Source organism: Alexandromys fortis, unplaced genomic scaffold, assembly GCF_014885135.2.
Source record: "Alexandromys fortis isolate MF-2015 unplaced genomic scaffold, M_Fortis_MF-2015_v1.1 scaffold_237, whole genome shotgun sequence".
NCBI classification, from domain to species: Eukaryota; Metazoa; Chordata; class Mammalia; order Rodentia; family Cricetidae; genus Alexandromys; species Alexandromys fortis.
In genome coordinates this window covers 1469844-1483559 of record NW_026068137.1, presented here as the reverse complement: position 1 = coordinate 1483559, position 13716 = coordinate 1469844, and the positions used below count along the sequence as shown (strand labels likewise).

Here is a 13716-nt window from a genome sequence, read left to right as displayed (position 1 = left end):
AAGAAGTGTTGGATTTTTGTCAAAGGTCTTTTCTGCATCTAATGAGATGATTATGTGGGTTTCTTTCCTTTTGGTTTGTTTATATAGTGGATTACATTTATTGATTTTTGTATATTGAATCATCTTTGCTTCTCTGGGATGAAGCCTACTTGATCTTAGTGGATGACTTTCTGATACGTTTTGGATTCAGTTTTCAAGAGTTTTATTGTGTTTTTGTGTCACTGTCAATGAGGGAAATTGTAATTTTCTTTGTTAAATCTTTGTGTAGTTTGGGTATCAATGCAACTTTGGTCTCGTAAAATGAGTTGGGCAATGTTCCTTCTGCTTCCATTTTATGGGATAACTTTTTCCACTTTCTTTTTATTTTTCCTATGCGCCTTTTACATCTTGTATCTTGATCCCATTTGTTTCCCTTTTCTTAGCATCTACCCTCTACCCTTGCATTCCCTCCCCAAATAAAACAAAATTTGAGAAAAAAGGGGAAAAAATTAAAACTCTCATATTGGAAGCTGCAATGTGACACATGACACAGTGAGCCCCACAGTAAACCCTCTTGTCCATATATGGGTTTTGTGAATGCTCCTTGAAAAGTCATTGGTTTGGTTGGAGGCCTCTGGTTTCTACTACACAATCAATACTGGGCCCTCACTGGGCCTCTCCTTGGATATCCTGTTGTTGCCCTGTGTTGTGGTCAGCAGCTCATAAATGGGGTGAATGCTGGGGGCAGGCCAAATCACAACCCTGATTCTGGGCCTGGGCAGTTGCAAGGTTGGTCCCTGCCAGGTCTCCCTGTCATCACCATCAGGGTGAACTCCCCACCCAACCCTGCTGCCTCCTGCACCTCCTGCAGAACTGAACAAGGGCTGGAACTAGTTCTCATGTTTTCGTGCCCCCAGGGTCGACCCTCCCACACCTGCATCATCAGGGCCAGTTCCATTGTGCTGCGCAGGTGAGGTACAGGGACCACTCTCCAGAGCGCTGCAGCTGGTGAGGGGCAGAAACAGCCCTTCGGATCTAATGACCCTGGAGCCGGCTCCTCCACCTGTCTCAGGCAGTGATGGGCAGGGGGTGGGGGGAAGGGTATCTCTCCTCCACATGTCAGATGGGGACAGCTCTCGCTTGCTTACAACATCTGGTCACCCTCACCTCCGACCACCAGGTCAGCTCTGCTGTGCTGCCTAGGCTAAGGGCAGAGCCTTCCTGAGTACTGCAGCTTGTAAGAGGATGGCCAGCTCTCTCATCTGTTGCAGGCAACAAGGGGCGAGGGGTAAGGAGGCATTTCCCCCTCTTGTGGGATAATTTGAGGAATACTGGTATTAACTTTTCTTTGAAAGTCTGATAGAATTGTATGCTAAAACCAACTGGCCCTGAACTTTTTTGGATAGGAGGATTTTAATGGCTTCTATGTACTAGGGGTTATAAGTGAGTTTAAAATGCTTATCTGATCTTGATTTAACTATCAAGATAATTGTCCATTTTAGATTTTCCAGTTTGATGGAGTACATGTTTTTAAAGTATATCCTTACAATTCTCTATTTCCTCTGTATCTGTTATGTCCCTTCTTATTTCTGATTTTGTTAATTTGGATATTCTGTGTCTTTTGGTAAGTTTGGATAAGGGTTTGCCTATCTTGTGGATTTTCTCAAAGAATCATCTCTTTGTTTCATTGGCTCTTCAAATTGTTCTTTGTTTCTATTTTATTGATTTCAGCCCTGAGTTTTGTTTATGGTCATCTATTCCTCTGGGGTGTGATTACTTCTTTTTGTTCTAGAGTTTTTTAGACGTGCTGTTAAGTTGCTAGTGGCTCTCTCCAGATTTTATGTTGGCATTTAGTGCTGTGAACTTGCCTCTTGGAACAGCTTTCAGGATATCCCATAAGTTTATATATGTTGTATATTCATTTTCTTCAATTTTAAAAAGACTTTAATTTCTTTTTTTTTTTTTTTTTTTTTTTTTTTGGTTTTTCGGGACAGGGTTTCTCTGTGGCTTTGGAGCCTGTTCTGGAACTAGCTCTGTAGACCAGGCTGGTCTCGAACTCACAGAGATCTGCCTGCCTCTGCCTCCCGTAATTTCTTAATTTCTATCTTGACCTATTTTTCCCACTCGAAAGAGAGGTGTTCAGTTCGCATGAGTTTGTAAGCTTTCTGTTGTTGATCTCCAGCTTTAATTTGTGCTTGTCTGGTAGGATGCAGGAGTTATTTCAATTTTCTTGCATCTGTTGAGACTTGCTTTGTGTCTGAGCATATGATCAGAGAGGAAGATAAGTTATTTCAAGTGTGGGTGGAATGTTGTGTAAATTTCCATTAGATCCATTTGGTCTAGAACGCCAGTTAGCTCAAGCATTTCTAGTTTTTGTCTGGGTGACCTATCTATTAATGAGATTGGGGTACTGAAGGCCCTCATTATCAGTGTGTGAGGGACAATATATGATTTAAGCAGAAAGAGTGTTTCTTTTGTGAAGTTGCACGCCCCTGTGTTTGGGACATAGATGTTAACAATTGAAATGCCATCTTGGTGGATTTTTTTCTTTGAGTGTGTAGATGTAGTGTTGTTCCCTGACTCTTCTATTTCATTAGATATTAAATGGCTTCACCAGCTTGCTTCATAGGTTTTCTGATCTCTCCACTGCCTTCCTGTCCTCCTGTTGGCCACCTTTCTTTTTTCTTCTTCTAGAAATTTTTTCCCCTCTCATGACCCTCTTTCTAGTTTCAGGACCTAAACCCTTTCCACATACACACAGTTATAAGATAAAATGTCCTAAGTGTCTCAGATCTGACTTATTTTGTTTAACGTAATAATTTCTAATTCTATCCCTTTTCCTATACAGAGGTCAGGATGTCAGTTTTCTTTAAGGCTGGATAAAGTCTTCTCATGTATGGATACCACATTTTCTTTGTCTGCTAATGGATACTTAGGCCGGTTCCATTTCTGGGCTCTTGTGAACAGGACAATGATAAACATAGCTGTGCAGGTAGCTTTGCGGTCTACAGGCTTAACATCCTTCATATGCATGCTCAGGAGTGTATGGTTGGGTCACAGGGTAATTCTAGTTGTGGTTTTCTGAGAACCCGCCCCAGAACTATCAACAGTGGCTGTACCCACTTTACAGTTAGGTGGTGGAACCCTTACGAGGTAGGCCTACTGGGAAGGACATTACCAGGCCACACATCTGTTACAGTAGTGCAGAGGGACTAACAGAGAACAAGAGGACGAGGAGGAATTAGAGGTGGAGAACGGTGGCAATGAGAAAGCTAGGATGCTTACAGTGAAAGCATGTTTCCATGGCGTATGAACATAGTATTACATGGAATATGTAAATGTTTCTCATGCAAGCCCAGAGGGGGAAGATATTTGGCCAGACCAGGATAAGGTTGTGGCATTTATTCATCTGTGCTTTTGTGTTGACTAGAACACAGTGAGAAAACTGAGTGTATTTGGAGGAGAGTCTTGGTGGTTCTAAATGAACATAAAACTGTCTTGAAGGATCTGGAGTCTGTGCCAGCTTCTCCCAGTCCAGCCTTTCAGCCATGCGCGATACTCTCAGCCTTCCCCCCACTCATCCTTTAGCCCCAAGAGTGTAAGAGTTATTAGCGAGGTCTGGCCTGGCCTGCTTCCATGGAAAAAATGTGAGCTAGATGTTATCACAGCCTAGGGCTGTCCACGAGATTAACCATCCTCTTCCTCAAGCCTATGACTCCAACACGTGTCATGTCTTTTCCAAGCAGCTCGAGACCCGCATTTGCCAGTGCCTGGCTCCAAAGTGGTGAGGACTTCTACTCACACAGGAGGACCTGGGATCCATAGGCAGGTTCCTGCTGGAGAGAAGGCATGGTGAGCAATGTCCCCATTACCATTGCCTCTGACATTTCAGGTGCCAATCAAGCCACGGAATTGTGAATTTAAACTCAAAGGTTTTAGCTAAGCAAAGTCCTCATTTCAAGCAGGGTGATCCCCAGGAGGCAGGCTCAGCCACATTCAGGTTTGCAGTGACCCTACTCACCTTAAGGGATGGGGTGCTGTGGCTCCACCCTGTAGTGAATAATTAGGGTGAACATGGTCATTCCTGGGAGGCCCCTCACGTGATAGGTGACTTTCAATTAAAACGTGGGAGCTGGCTCTTGCCTGCTACTGTGTGAGTCCTGGCCATCAAACCTGGGTCTTTCGGCATGCTAGCAAGTACCTTTAACCTGTTGAGCCATGTCTCCGGCCCTACATTTTACTTTTAATTGGAGTATAACACAGTATATTTGTGTGTGTAAGCTTTGATGTGGCTTTCATATGTGCTGGAATTGTGGAATAAGTATGTCAATTAACTAACCCGCCACCCCATACTATAAGTTTTCTCGTAAGAACATTGTACACCAGTTTTTTCAACAACTCTGAGACAAACAGTGCTGTAGTCAGAATCTGGGGAGCAGCCCTCCTGTTCAGCAGAAGCTTTACCCTCCCATCCTGCATCTCCTGAGATCACCCATCTGGGATGCTGGGTCCCATTATTTGCTCTGTGTCTAGGAACTCAAGTCAATCCTATGTCATACACAACCATTAAATACATCACCTGGGGTGCACCTAAGGGAAGAAACCAAATTTATACAGATTTTTCCATGGTGGCTACAACCTTTCTTTGGTTCCTTTTTATTCCGGTGTGTCTATGTCTGGGTGGCTGCAGAGAGGCTGTAAGAAAGCGTCAGATCTCCTGGAGCTAGAGTGGCAAGCATTTGTGAGCAGCTTCACATACACGAGTGGGATTGCACTCGCTGCTCTGGGAGAGCAAGTACTCTTAGCCACCAAGCTGCCTCTCCAGCCCCGCAGCCATTTTATTTTAAAAGTTTTTTTTTCTTCTTCTTTATTTCCTCCAAGTCCTAACTCAGGCAATATTGAAGCAGCTGCTAAAATGTCTTCCTGTAGTCTTTTCCTCTGGGTTACTGTATAAAGTAGGGGTTTTAACACCAGATGTATAAAGCGAGGACCTGGCTGCCCCAAGGTATGGTTGAGAAAAGGTTTTTATTGTAGCTATGAGGGAGAGCACAGCCAGGGACATCTGGAAGAGTCCAGAGCAGGAAGAGAACGTAGTAGACTACCATGGGCAGTAGAAGGAACCAGGCCATAGGGTTGGGGTGAAAGAGGATGACCAAGAAGGTGCTAATGGCTAGAGAAGTTTAGGGGAGGTGGGAAAAGAAGAGCTAGGACTCCAGCATGGACACTGTAATAGGTATTTGCTATGCTGAGAAAACCTGGAGGCCAGCACACACTTAGGTATGCTAATAGGTACCACAGTGAGCCATTTGTCCTGGGGTTCCTTTTGGACATGACATTCTAGCCTTTTTGTTGATGATAAAGGGTGAGGGAATCTCTTCTGTAACTGCTTTTTAGCTCAAATTAAGGTGCTGCTGTCAGGGCCCAGGATGGCTGGACCTACTCAAAGGTCAGGAAGGAAGAGGAGAGTACAGGCTGGGGGACACTTGTTTTGCCAGCTACCCAGGTTCTGCAGGGCCCCCGAGGCTAGCCAAGTGCTGATTCAGAATTCCTCAGAAGCATCTAGTTTATATTGCTTTCAGCAAGTCTGGAGTTTGCTGGTTCCGATATGGAGGAGTGTGCTGTCTTCAGTTGACTGGAAATCTGCTGGGACAGATATAGATTAGGGACAGACAGAAGGTAAAGTTAAGGATCTTAGGGGGAAATCTTTATCTTGGGTGTGCCCTTAAAACTTCCAGGCCTATGGTCCAGATAGTCCGTGTGGAAGTGTCAGGTCCCAAGAAATCCCTTTTCCCAAAGTCTGGCATGTAGACAAAAGCCAGCATTCTCTCAAGAACTTGAGAAGCTAGTTCCCACTTTTTATCCCTGGCAAAAGGGACACATGGCTCTCCATTAACATATACCTATATAGTGCCTACCAGTATATCTTCATCCTTTCTAACCTCCAGGCTGCCTCAGTCCCTGCTCACAGTACTTGTTCAAGTCTCATTGGTTCCCTTTCCATCAGGTATCCAGTCCTTTATATCCCTGAATATTTTTTCCCTGTTGATTCTCCAAGGTGATTTCTATCACACAGATGATTCCTATCTAGTGGGGGCAGAGGTAGTTCCCCAGATGGACTCACACTGGGATTACCAGGTTAATGCTGAGAATGAGTCCCTTAGCAGGGTAGCCTGAGGTGAAATGATTATTTGCCTCCTGGATGGTCTCCCATGAGGTAATTCATTTTGATAAACTGAGAGAGGGCAGCCAGAGGCTGGTTGAAAATCCTCACCCTGCTCACAGTACACAAGGCTAGATCCTAATTCTCAAGAGAGCATGCTTGACTTCAACTCTTACTTCATCTCCTAGTTAGCTCCTGATATTAGAAAAAAAGTTATTGTCCTTCAACCCTCTACAGAGATCTGTTGAATATAACATTTAAGATGTTTAATAGATGTGGGGAGCAGGAAAAGATAGAAGTACCAGCTTCTAGAGGCAGCCCTCAGGTAGATAGAAGTTTCTGTCCTGCCTGGTCCTGCCACTGTTCAGTCCCAAAGAAACACACAGAGGCTTTTATTAATTATAAACTGCTTGTCCTGTTAACTCAGGCTTATTATTAACTAGCTCTTAGACAAGTATTATGGGTTAATTTAAGTCCTATGTTTAGCCATGTGGCTTGGTACCTTTATTCGGTGAGGCATTCTCATCTTGCTTCCTCTGCATCTGACTAGTGACTGCATCTCTGCCTTTCCTCCCTCCAGAATTCTCCTAGTCTGGTCGCCCCATCTATAGAACCTGCCTGGCTACTGGCCAAGCAGTATTTTATTAAACCAATACAGGCGACAAATCTTTATAGTGTACAAGAGCCATTATCCCACAGCAGATGAAGGCACAAATGAACTCCACCTGGAGCTTGCTTTAAAGAAGCCAAGTTGACCCCTGGGTAAAAAAACTGCACTTTACTTACACCTGTCTCAAGGACCCTGCCTAAACTTTGGACACTGGAGAGTTGACTGCACCTCTTTGCCTCACTAAGGTAGGCCAGTCTCACAAGTTTCTTCTACACAGGAACATACCTTGGATCTTCTGGACCTAGTGGCTGAAGACTAACACTGCCCTGAGACCTCCATCTCCAGAAAACTCATCAAGATGACTATGGAGGAGCCTAGGATAATTGTCCAGGTAGTGGGTAAGTCTGTGCCATTCTTAATCGATTCAGGACCTAGTTGGTCTGTACTTCTTGTTACTCTGGTGACACCTATTCTTCTCAGATCTCCGTAGTGGGTGTTGACCCTCATCCCCACCTGCCTAGAGCTATGGGTCCTCTCCTCTGTCCTCTCTGGCGCCACCTGATAGCTCACTCCTTCCTCATCACATTATTGGGCAGAGATATCATGGTTCAGTAATACTTTCCCTTTTCAAACAACTCTCTCTGGAACTTTCCCCTCCTTCCAGCCCCCTTATTCACTGACTAACACTAATATTTCACCCTACCCCTATCAGACTCATTGACCCAAGAGTATGGGATTCTTCCTCTCCCTCAGTGGCCTCCCATCCTCCTCCTGGACCCTACTTCCTACCCCTGTCACTCTCAGTACCATTGTTCTCTAAAACAGACAGGTTTTAGGGCTTAAAACCCATCATACAGCTTTTTCTTGATAAAGGTGTTCTCGAGAGCACTCGCCCCATAGCACCCCATCCTGCTTATACTAAAGCCTGATAGTTCTTACCACTTAGTCCAGGACCTCAGAATTATTAATATAGCAGGAGTTTCTACAACCCTTATATTCTACTCTCTCAGATTCCCTCTTCATCTCCCACATTACAGTCCTAGACCTTGAGGACACTTTATTTACCATTTCTTCCCCCCCTCCACCCCAGATTCCTACAATCTCTTTGCTTTTACCTGGTAAGATTCTGACACCAGTACAGCATTCCAGCTTTCTTGGACAGTCCTTTTCTAGGAGTTCTAAGACATGAAACCCGCATGGTTTCAACCAGGCTCTAGCCACTAATCTCTTCCTAGACCTGCCCCAAACCACCTAATATGTTCAGTATGTTGATGACTTTTCCTATGCAGCCCCTCACTCTCATGTGTCACATTTTGTCCATCTTTTTAACGTTCTAAGAAAAAAAGGATATGGAGTCTCCCCTCTAACGCTCAACTTTCTGTCTCTCAGGTCAAGCATCTAGGCTTTTCACTATCCCCTAACAGGCATGAACTTACTCTTGATCCCAGACAGTACCCGCAGACCCTCCAACCACCGAGGAAGAGCTTTGAGAGATCCTTTGGCCTGACAGGGAACCTTGGAATTTGCTTTCTAACTTTAATCTTCTTGGTCTCCCCTCTATGAAGCAGCTAGGGACATCAACAGAGTCTCTGGATCCTGTTAAACCTCTCATGCCTCCGAGTTGCAAACTCCTATAGGCTGTGCCTCTCCCTGACTTCAGCAAACCCTTTATCCTGTGTTCTACTGAAATAGGGAATGGCCTTTGAGTTTTGGAACAAATCAGAGGACCCACCTTTGGCCCTATTGTCTGCTTTTCTAAAGAGCTGGATACAATAGTTAGTAGATGGCCGCCTTGCTTGTGGGCGCTAGCAGCAGCTTTCCTACTGGACCAGGAGGCTTCTAAACTCACCTTTGGCTGCCCTCTCTGTCTCTTCCCATACCAGCTCAAGGATCTCCTGTCACACAGGAGTTGCTCCACTCTGTCCCCTTCTAAGCTTCAGACTTTTCATGTCACCTTCCTAGAAAGTCCTAATACCTCATTTGGCTCCTGCCCTCACCCATTCCTGCCTAGAGTCACTTGATAAAGAGATCCACAACTTCCTGTTTCCCCATCTCTCAGCTCCACTGTTTTCTACCAAGCAGGTTAGGCCATAGTCTCCTCTGACCTGGTTGTAGTACCTTCCTCTTTACCCCAGGTACTACTTCTCAGAAGACAGAGTCATCACTAGAGACCTCAACTTGCACAAGACAAAACCATCAATATATACATTACTATGCTTCCATTCAGGAGGAAAAAGGTTATCTCACAACAAAGAGGCACATATATTGCCAATGGGACATTAATCCTAAAACTGGAGAAGCATCTTATTTTTCCAAGAAGACAGCAGTTATTCACTGCTGGGGGCACCAGGTCCCTTCTAATGATATAGCCTTGGGAAATGCTTTGCTAACAAGACTGCTAAAGAAGCCAGCCAACATTCCTATCCTCCCAAACTTAATTTCTACCTACTGTGAGTCCCAATGACAGTGTCCCCTTCCCCCCAAGTTATGAAGTAGTCATGAATCCTCAGGGTTGGCTTCTTCTACAGGACAGGTACTGTTTTCTGGACCTCAAGCAAAGTCCTTTCTGACAGGTATTAACAAATCTTTTCACACTGGATCTCTACTTCTCTGATTCCTCCAACTCTTCTTCTACCCCTTCTTATTAAGGCTACCACCTCAGGATGCTCCACCTGCACTCAAATCTCCCAACAGGGGGCCTTGCAACCCTCTCCTTTCAACCCAACCATGGGGGTGAAGGGCAGTCTTCTTGGGGAGGATTGGCAGACTCAAAAACACACTAATATCTTATTATAGTAGACAGTTTCTCAGGAGGGGTCGAAGCTTTCTCTACTATATCTGAGACCGTAGAAGTGGTTCCCACCTCATAAATGGTACCTTAGCCAGAATTGGACTTACTAGATCCATACAATCAGATAATTAATGGCCTACTAAAGTCAGTCAGTCTGTAGGGTTTTAGGGGTACAGTGGTCACCTCCACATTCTCTACCAATCCTAGAACAAGACATAACTCCCTGAAGCTTATGTGAATTTTAACTTTACAAGAGGAGTGAAAATTTTAGATATATTATCATTACCATTGTTTGTAATCTACACAGAAATCCACACTGTAAACAGCTGGAATAGACCATCTTGGTTTGAAGAATAAACACTTTCCTCTGTCAAGAGGGCTGGACATATGGATGGAAAAAAGATGTTTTCAGCACGGTAAGAAGCATTTTCAAGTCTTTATAACCAAAGGAAATTTAAATTTTGAGCTATAACTCTGATAATAGTAGTCAGTGCCTTACCAGAGCTAGATTAAGAGATTATTGGAACTAAATCGATTAATGTTTTAACTCTGAAAAAGTCTCCACATAACAATAGCATAGTGTGAGGGAGTGGGATTTGAATCACTCACTTTTTATGTACCCTAAAATCACTTTCTTAGACCCATACAACTTACTTAAGCTTTCAGAGCCTGGTACCTTTCCAATGACTTGCACGACTTACACAAATTTCAAACTTTGTTCTTTCCATCTAATCATTTACCATGAGACACAGGTGGTTGGTTGCTAAGAACTGTCACTGCAAAGTTAGTTTCTTTAAACATGGAAACCTGACTTGTAAGTTTGTCCTTTGCACTGTGAGGCGAGAGGAGCATCCTGGCACATCAGTGTGACTTTTACTGTCCTAGTAGACAAAGGGGTAGCTCTGGAGTGATGCTTACCCAGTAGAGGGGAGATGTGTGCTTAGGAAAAGTGAGGATTCCAGGAGAGCAGCTGTTCTCAACCTGTGGATTGTGACCCTTGGAGGTCACATATCAGATATTTACAACTCATAACAGTAGCAAAATTACAGCCATGAAATAGCAATGAAATAATTTTATGGTTGGGGGTCACTACATCTGTGGGACTGTATTAAAGGGTCACAGCATTAGGAAGGTTAAGACCATTGCAATAGATTAAGAAGAGAGATGCCAACATGGTGGGAACTTAGGAGGGTATGGAAATCTCCAGGAGCCAGAGGGAATGAGAAGACACTTATTGAATGGGCAAGTAGAGACAATGGTTAGAGCAGATGGAAGGAAGAAACAGCTGAAGAGGCAGACTCTAGAATTTGGAGTCAAATATGGTGGGTGATAGAAACCAGCATAAACAAATGGTCCACATATATTCAAGATCTTGGTTTGGTTAGGAGTGGCTGCGCCACTTGGAAGGGGGCTCATGCTTGTCCCTCCTGGGTTTCAGCACCAGATGTGTAAAGTGAGGACATGGCCATGCCAAAGTGTAGTTGAGGGAGAGGACAGACAGAGGTGTCTGGGAGAGTCCAGAACATAGAAAGTTGTGGACCAAACACGGTTAGTAGACTAAACTGAGGTATGAACCAAGAGAACACCTGGCTGCAATGGCAGGGTTATATAGGAATGAGAAACTGGGAGGAAGTGAGAAGAGCCAGGATGCAAGCAGGAACTCTGTAGAGGGTACTCGCTACACTGAGAGAGCCTGCAGGCACTTTAATGTGCTAAAAGGCAACATAGCCATTTATCTCGGAGTTTCTTTTGGATCGGGTAGTTACTAATTCTAACTCACATGTACTTTTTAAAAAGTAGGTTCTGCTTCTGACAAATTATCAGTCTTTTATAATTACTGTGAGAAAGAGACCCAGCATGAGGGAAGTGCAGAATAGAACAGAGGTCCATATTATAAATAGCTTTATGGAGGGTACCTTTGCAGTGCACAGAAACAGCTGATAGTCAGAGTCACATTTCTGGGACTGGGGAGACATACACTACCTGTCTGGTGTCTTGAGTTGCAGCCTTGTGGGGCAAAATTCCTCTCTCCTGACTGTTCTTTAATCCTGGCTGGGTGGTCACTCTTACATTTTCCCCTGTGATCAGCAATGTGGATTTCCTATCAGAATATGTCCTGTGGATAAATACACATCCAGTCATTGTTTTATCAGAACTTAGAATACCACTCCAGGGCCTGTATACATCCTGCTCCATGGTAGCTGCACAGTCATGGAAACAGTCACCACCTCTCTGGATTTAAAGTCAGGATAGTCACTCAAGGGACCACAAAGAATGTCTTCCTCTATGGCCTCTTGCAGGTCACTAATTGGTACCCTATGACTCCAGAGGAGTGGAGAGGGGCCTGTGTTTTTTTGCACTGTCAGGAGGAACCCCCAGGGCACAGTGGCTAGAAAAGTTATTCCTCATATCCTGTCAAATCTGCATCCAAGCCTGACCCTGCCTCTTTATCATGTTTTATTTAAAGTTTTTTTGTTTCTTTTTCTTTTTTAAGACAGGATTTCACCATGTAGCTCTGATTGTCCTAGAATTGACTTTGTAACCAGACTGGGATGGAAGTCACGCTCCACCACTGCCTGGTTCATGATTTTTTAATTATTAAAAAAAGTGTTAATCAAATTGCAATGTCTATAAGGAGGAATCGAATTGTAAAGCAGACATTTGCTACTCACTACTCTTTCTTTTTAATGGCCTGCAGGTGCAGGCTTCTAAGCTGTCCTGCAGACACACAAAATTACATTACTGTCACATCACACAGCCTATCCACTCCCATGTGCATGCAGGTGGTTATGTGATACTTGAAGGAGAGTCATGTTTTCTTCTACCCACGGACCGTAGGTTGCCTCTGTCCATACATTTCTCTCCAGTGGAGATTTTGTCATGGGCACAATCCCTCTATCTCTCTTACAACACAATAACAGGTTTCTGTGAGACTGGGGACCGTGATTGAAAGAAATGCCTTTCCAAGAAAATAAAGTGGGGAATAGTCATGGACTCTGGAACATTGAAACAGGCTATCAAGCACCACTTAGAATGTAAATATCTTTCCCTGAGGTAAGAAGGGTGTGTAAACTGTGGTTAACTGTGTGTGTGCTATGAATATGGGAGGGAAGGGGAGAAGAAGGGAAAGATGAGTGTGGGGTAGAGAGTATGGGGAGGAGGAGAGTGGGGATTGGGAGAGGGGAGGAGAAAACTTGACACTAGACCTAATGAAGGGTAGACCTTGATAAGCTGGTGGTCACCATAGCCAGAGACTTGGGATACTTGTGAGCTGCTTAGTCAAAGAACCTCCCATAATGCCTAAGTTTCCTGAGAACACCTACATGATGCTCTACACAGTATAGATGTGTTCCTGACCCCCACCTTGTGCCATTATTTGAGTGTGTCGGGAGGACTAATGTTGCTTACTCAGACACCACAACTGCATCCTGACTGGTTCCCATGGCAACTCAGCACAATGGTTGGTGGGTAGTACTTGCCTTAGCTGCCATTATTCTTGTCACATGCCATTATGTGTATGGCCTGGGTCCTTCCCACTAAATCAGGCCAGCTCTTTTCTGGCCCTACATCACCTGCCCCACCTTTATTATCTAATTTACATGTGGCAGTCTAGTCTGCTGTACAGTGGTCGGTGATAAGTAGAATTGGGGTTTCAACTGCCCTAATCATAAAGAATCGGGAAAAGCCATACCCAGAGGAAAGGAAATGCCCTGTATAGGAAATGAGCAGAAGGAGGAACTTACCACCTGCAAATTACAATCCAGGTGAGACTGGCCAAACCACCCACGAGGAGTGCACCCAGTGCAATGGAGACCCAGGATGCCCGAGAGAGCCTGCCAGAATCTGTACAAGAGGACATGAGTCAGCAGATCCAGCCAGCATGGCTACAGGTTTTCACTTGACTGGCTCTTAGCAGAACTCATGGAGGAAAAGACTTTTAGATACTATGTTCTTCCCTGAGTGAATTGGGTATAGAGAGAGGGTCTGGCCCTTTAACTGGGAGAGAGGATCAGGTCTAGTGACTGCCACAGTCAGGCTGGGATGGGAATGGGGATGCCATTCCTTTCTCATCTTGGAGGGCATAAAATGAGTTTCCTGAGGGAGCTGTGTAAGATTCCTAGAGGAATCAGATGGGAAAGACAGTGGGCACCTGGCAGCTGTATGAAGACCATGACA

General features: G+C 44.4%; 1 protein-coding gene across 1 annotated transcript in view; it reads right to left on the bottom strand.

Moving 5' to 3' along the window:
- Window positions 1-11170: 11170 nt before the first annotated feature.
- Window positions 11171-13716, bottom strand: part of Tpo (thyroid peroxidase) — a 60002-nt gene continuing 57456 nt past the window's right edge. Inside the window, exons 13-14 of the mRNA XM_050126519.1 lie at window positions 13284-13383; window positions 11171-11656 (exon numbers count right to left, since the gene is read on the bottom strand). Coding sequence (XP_049982476.1) covers window positions 11491-11656; window positions 13284-13383 — 266 coding nt within the window. The 3' untranslated portion in view covers window positions 11171-11490. The remainder of the gene's footprint in view (window positions 11657-13283; window positions 13384-13716) is intronic.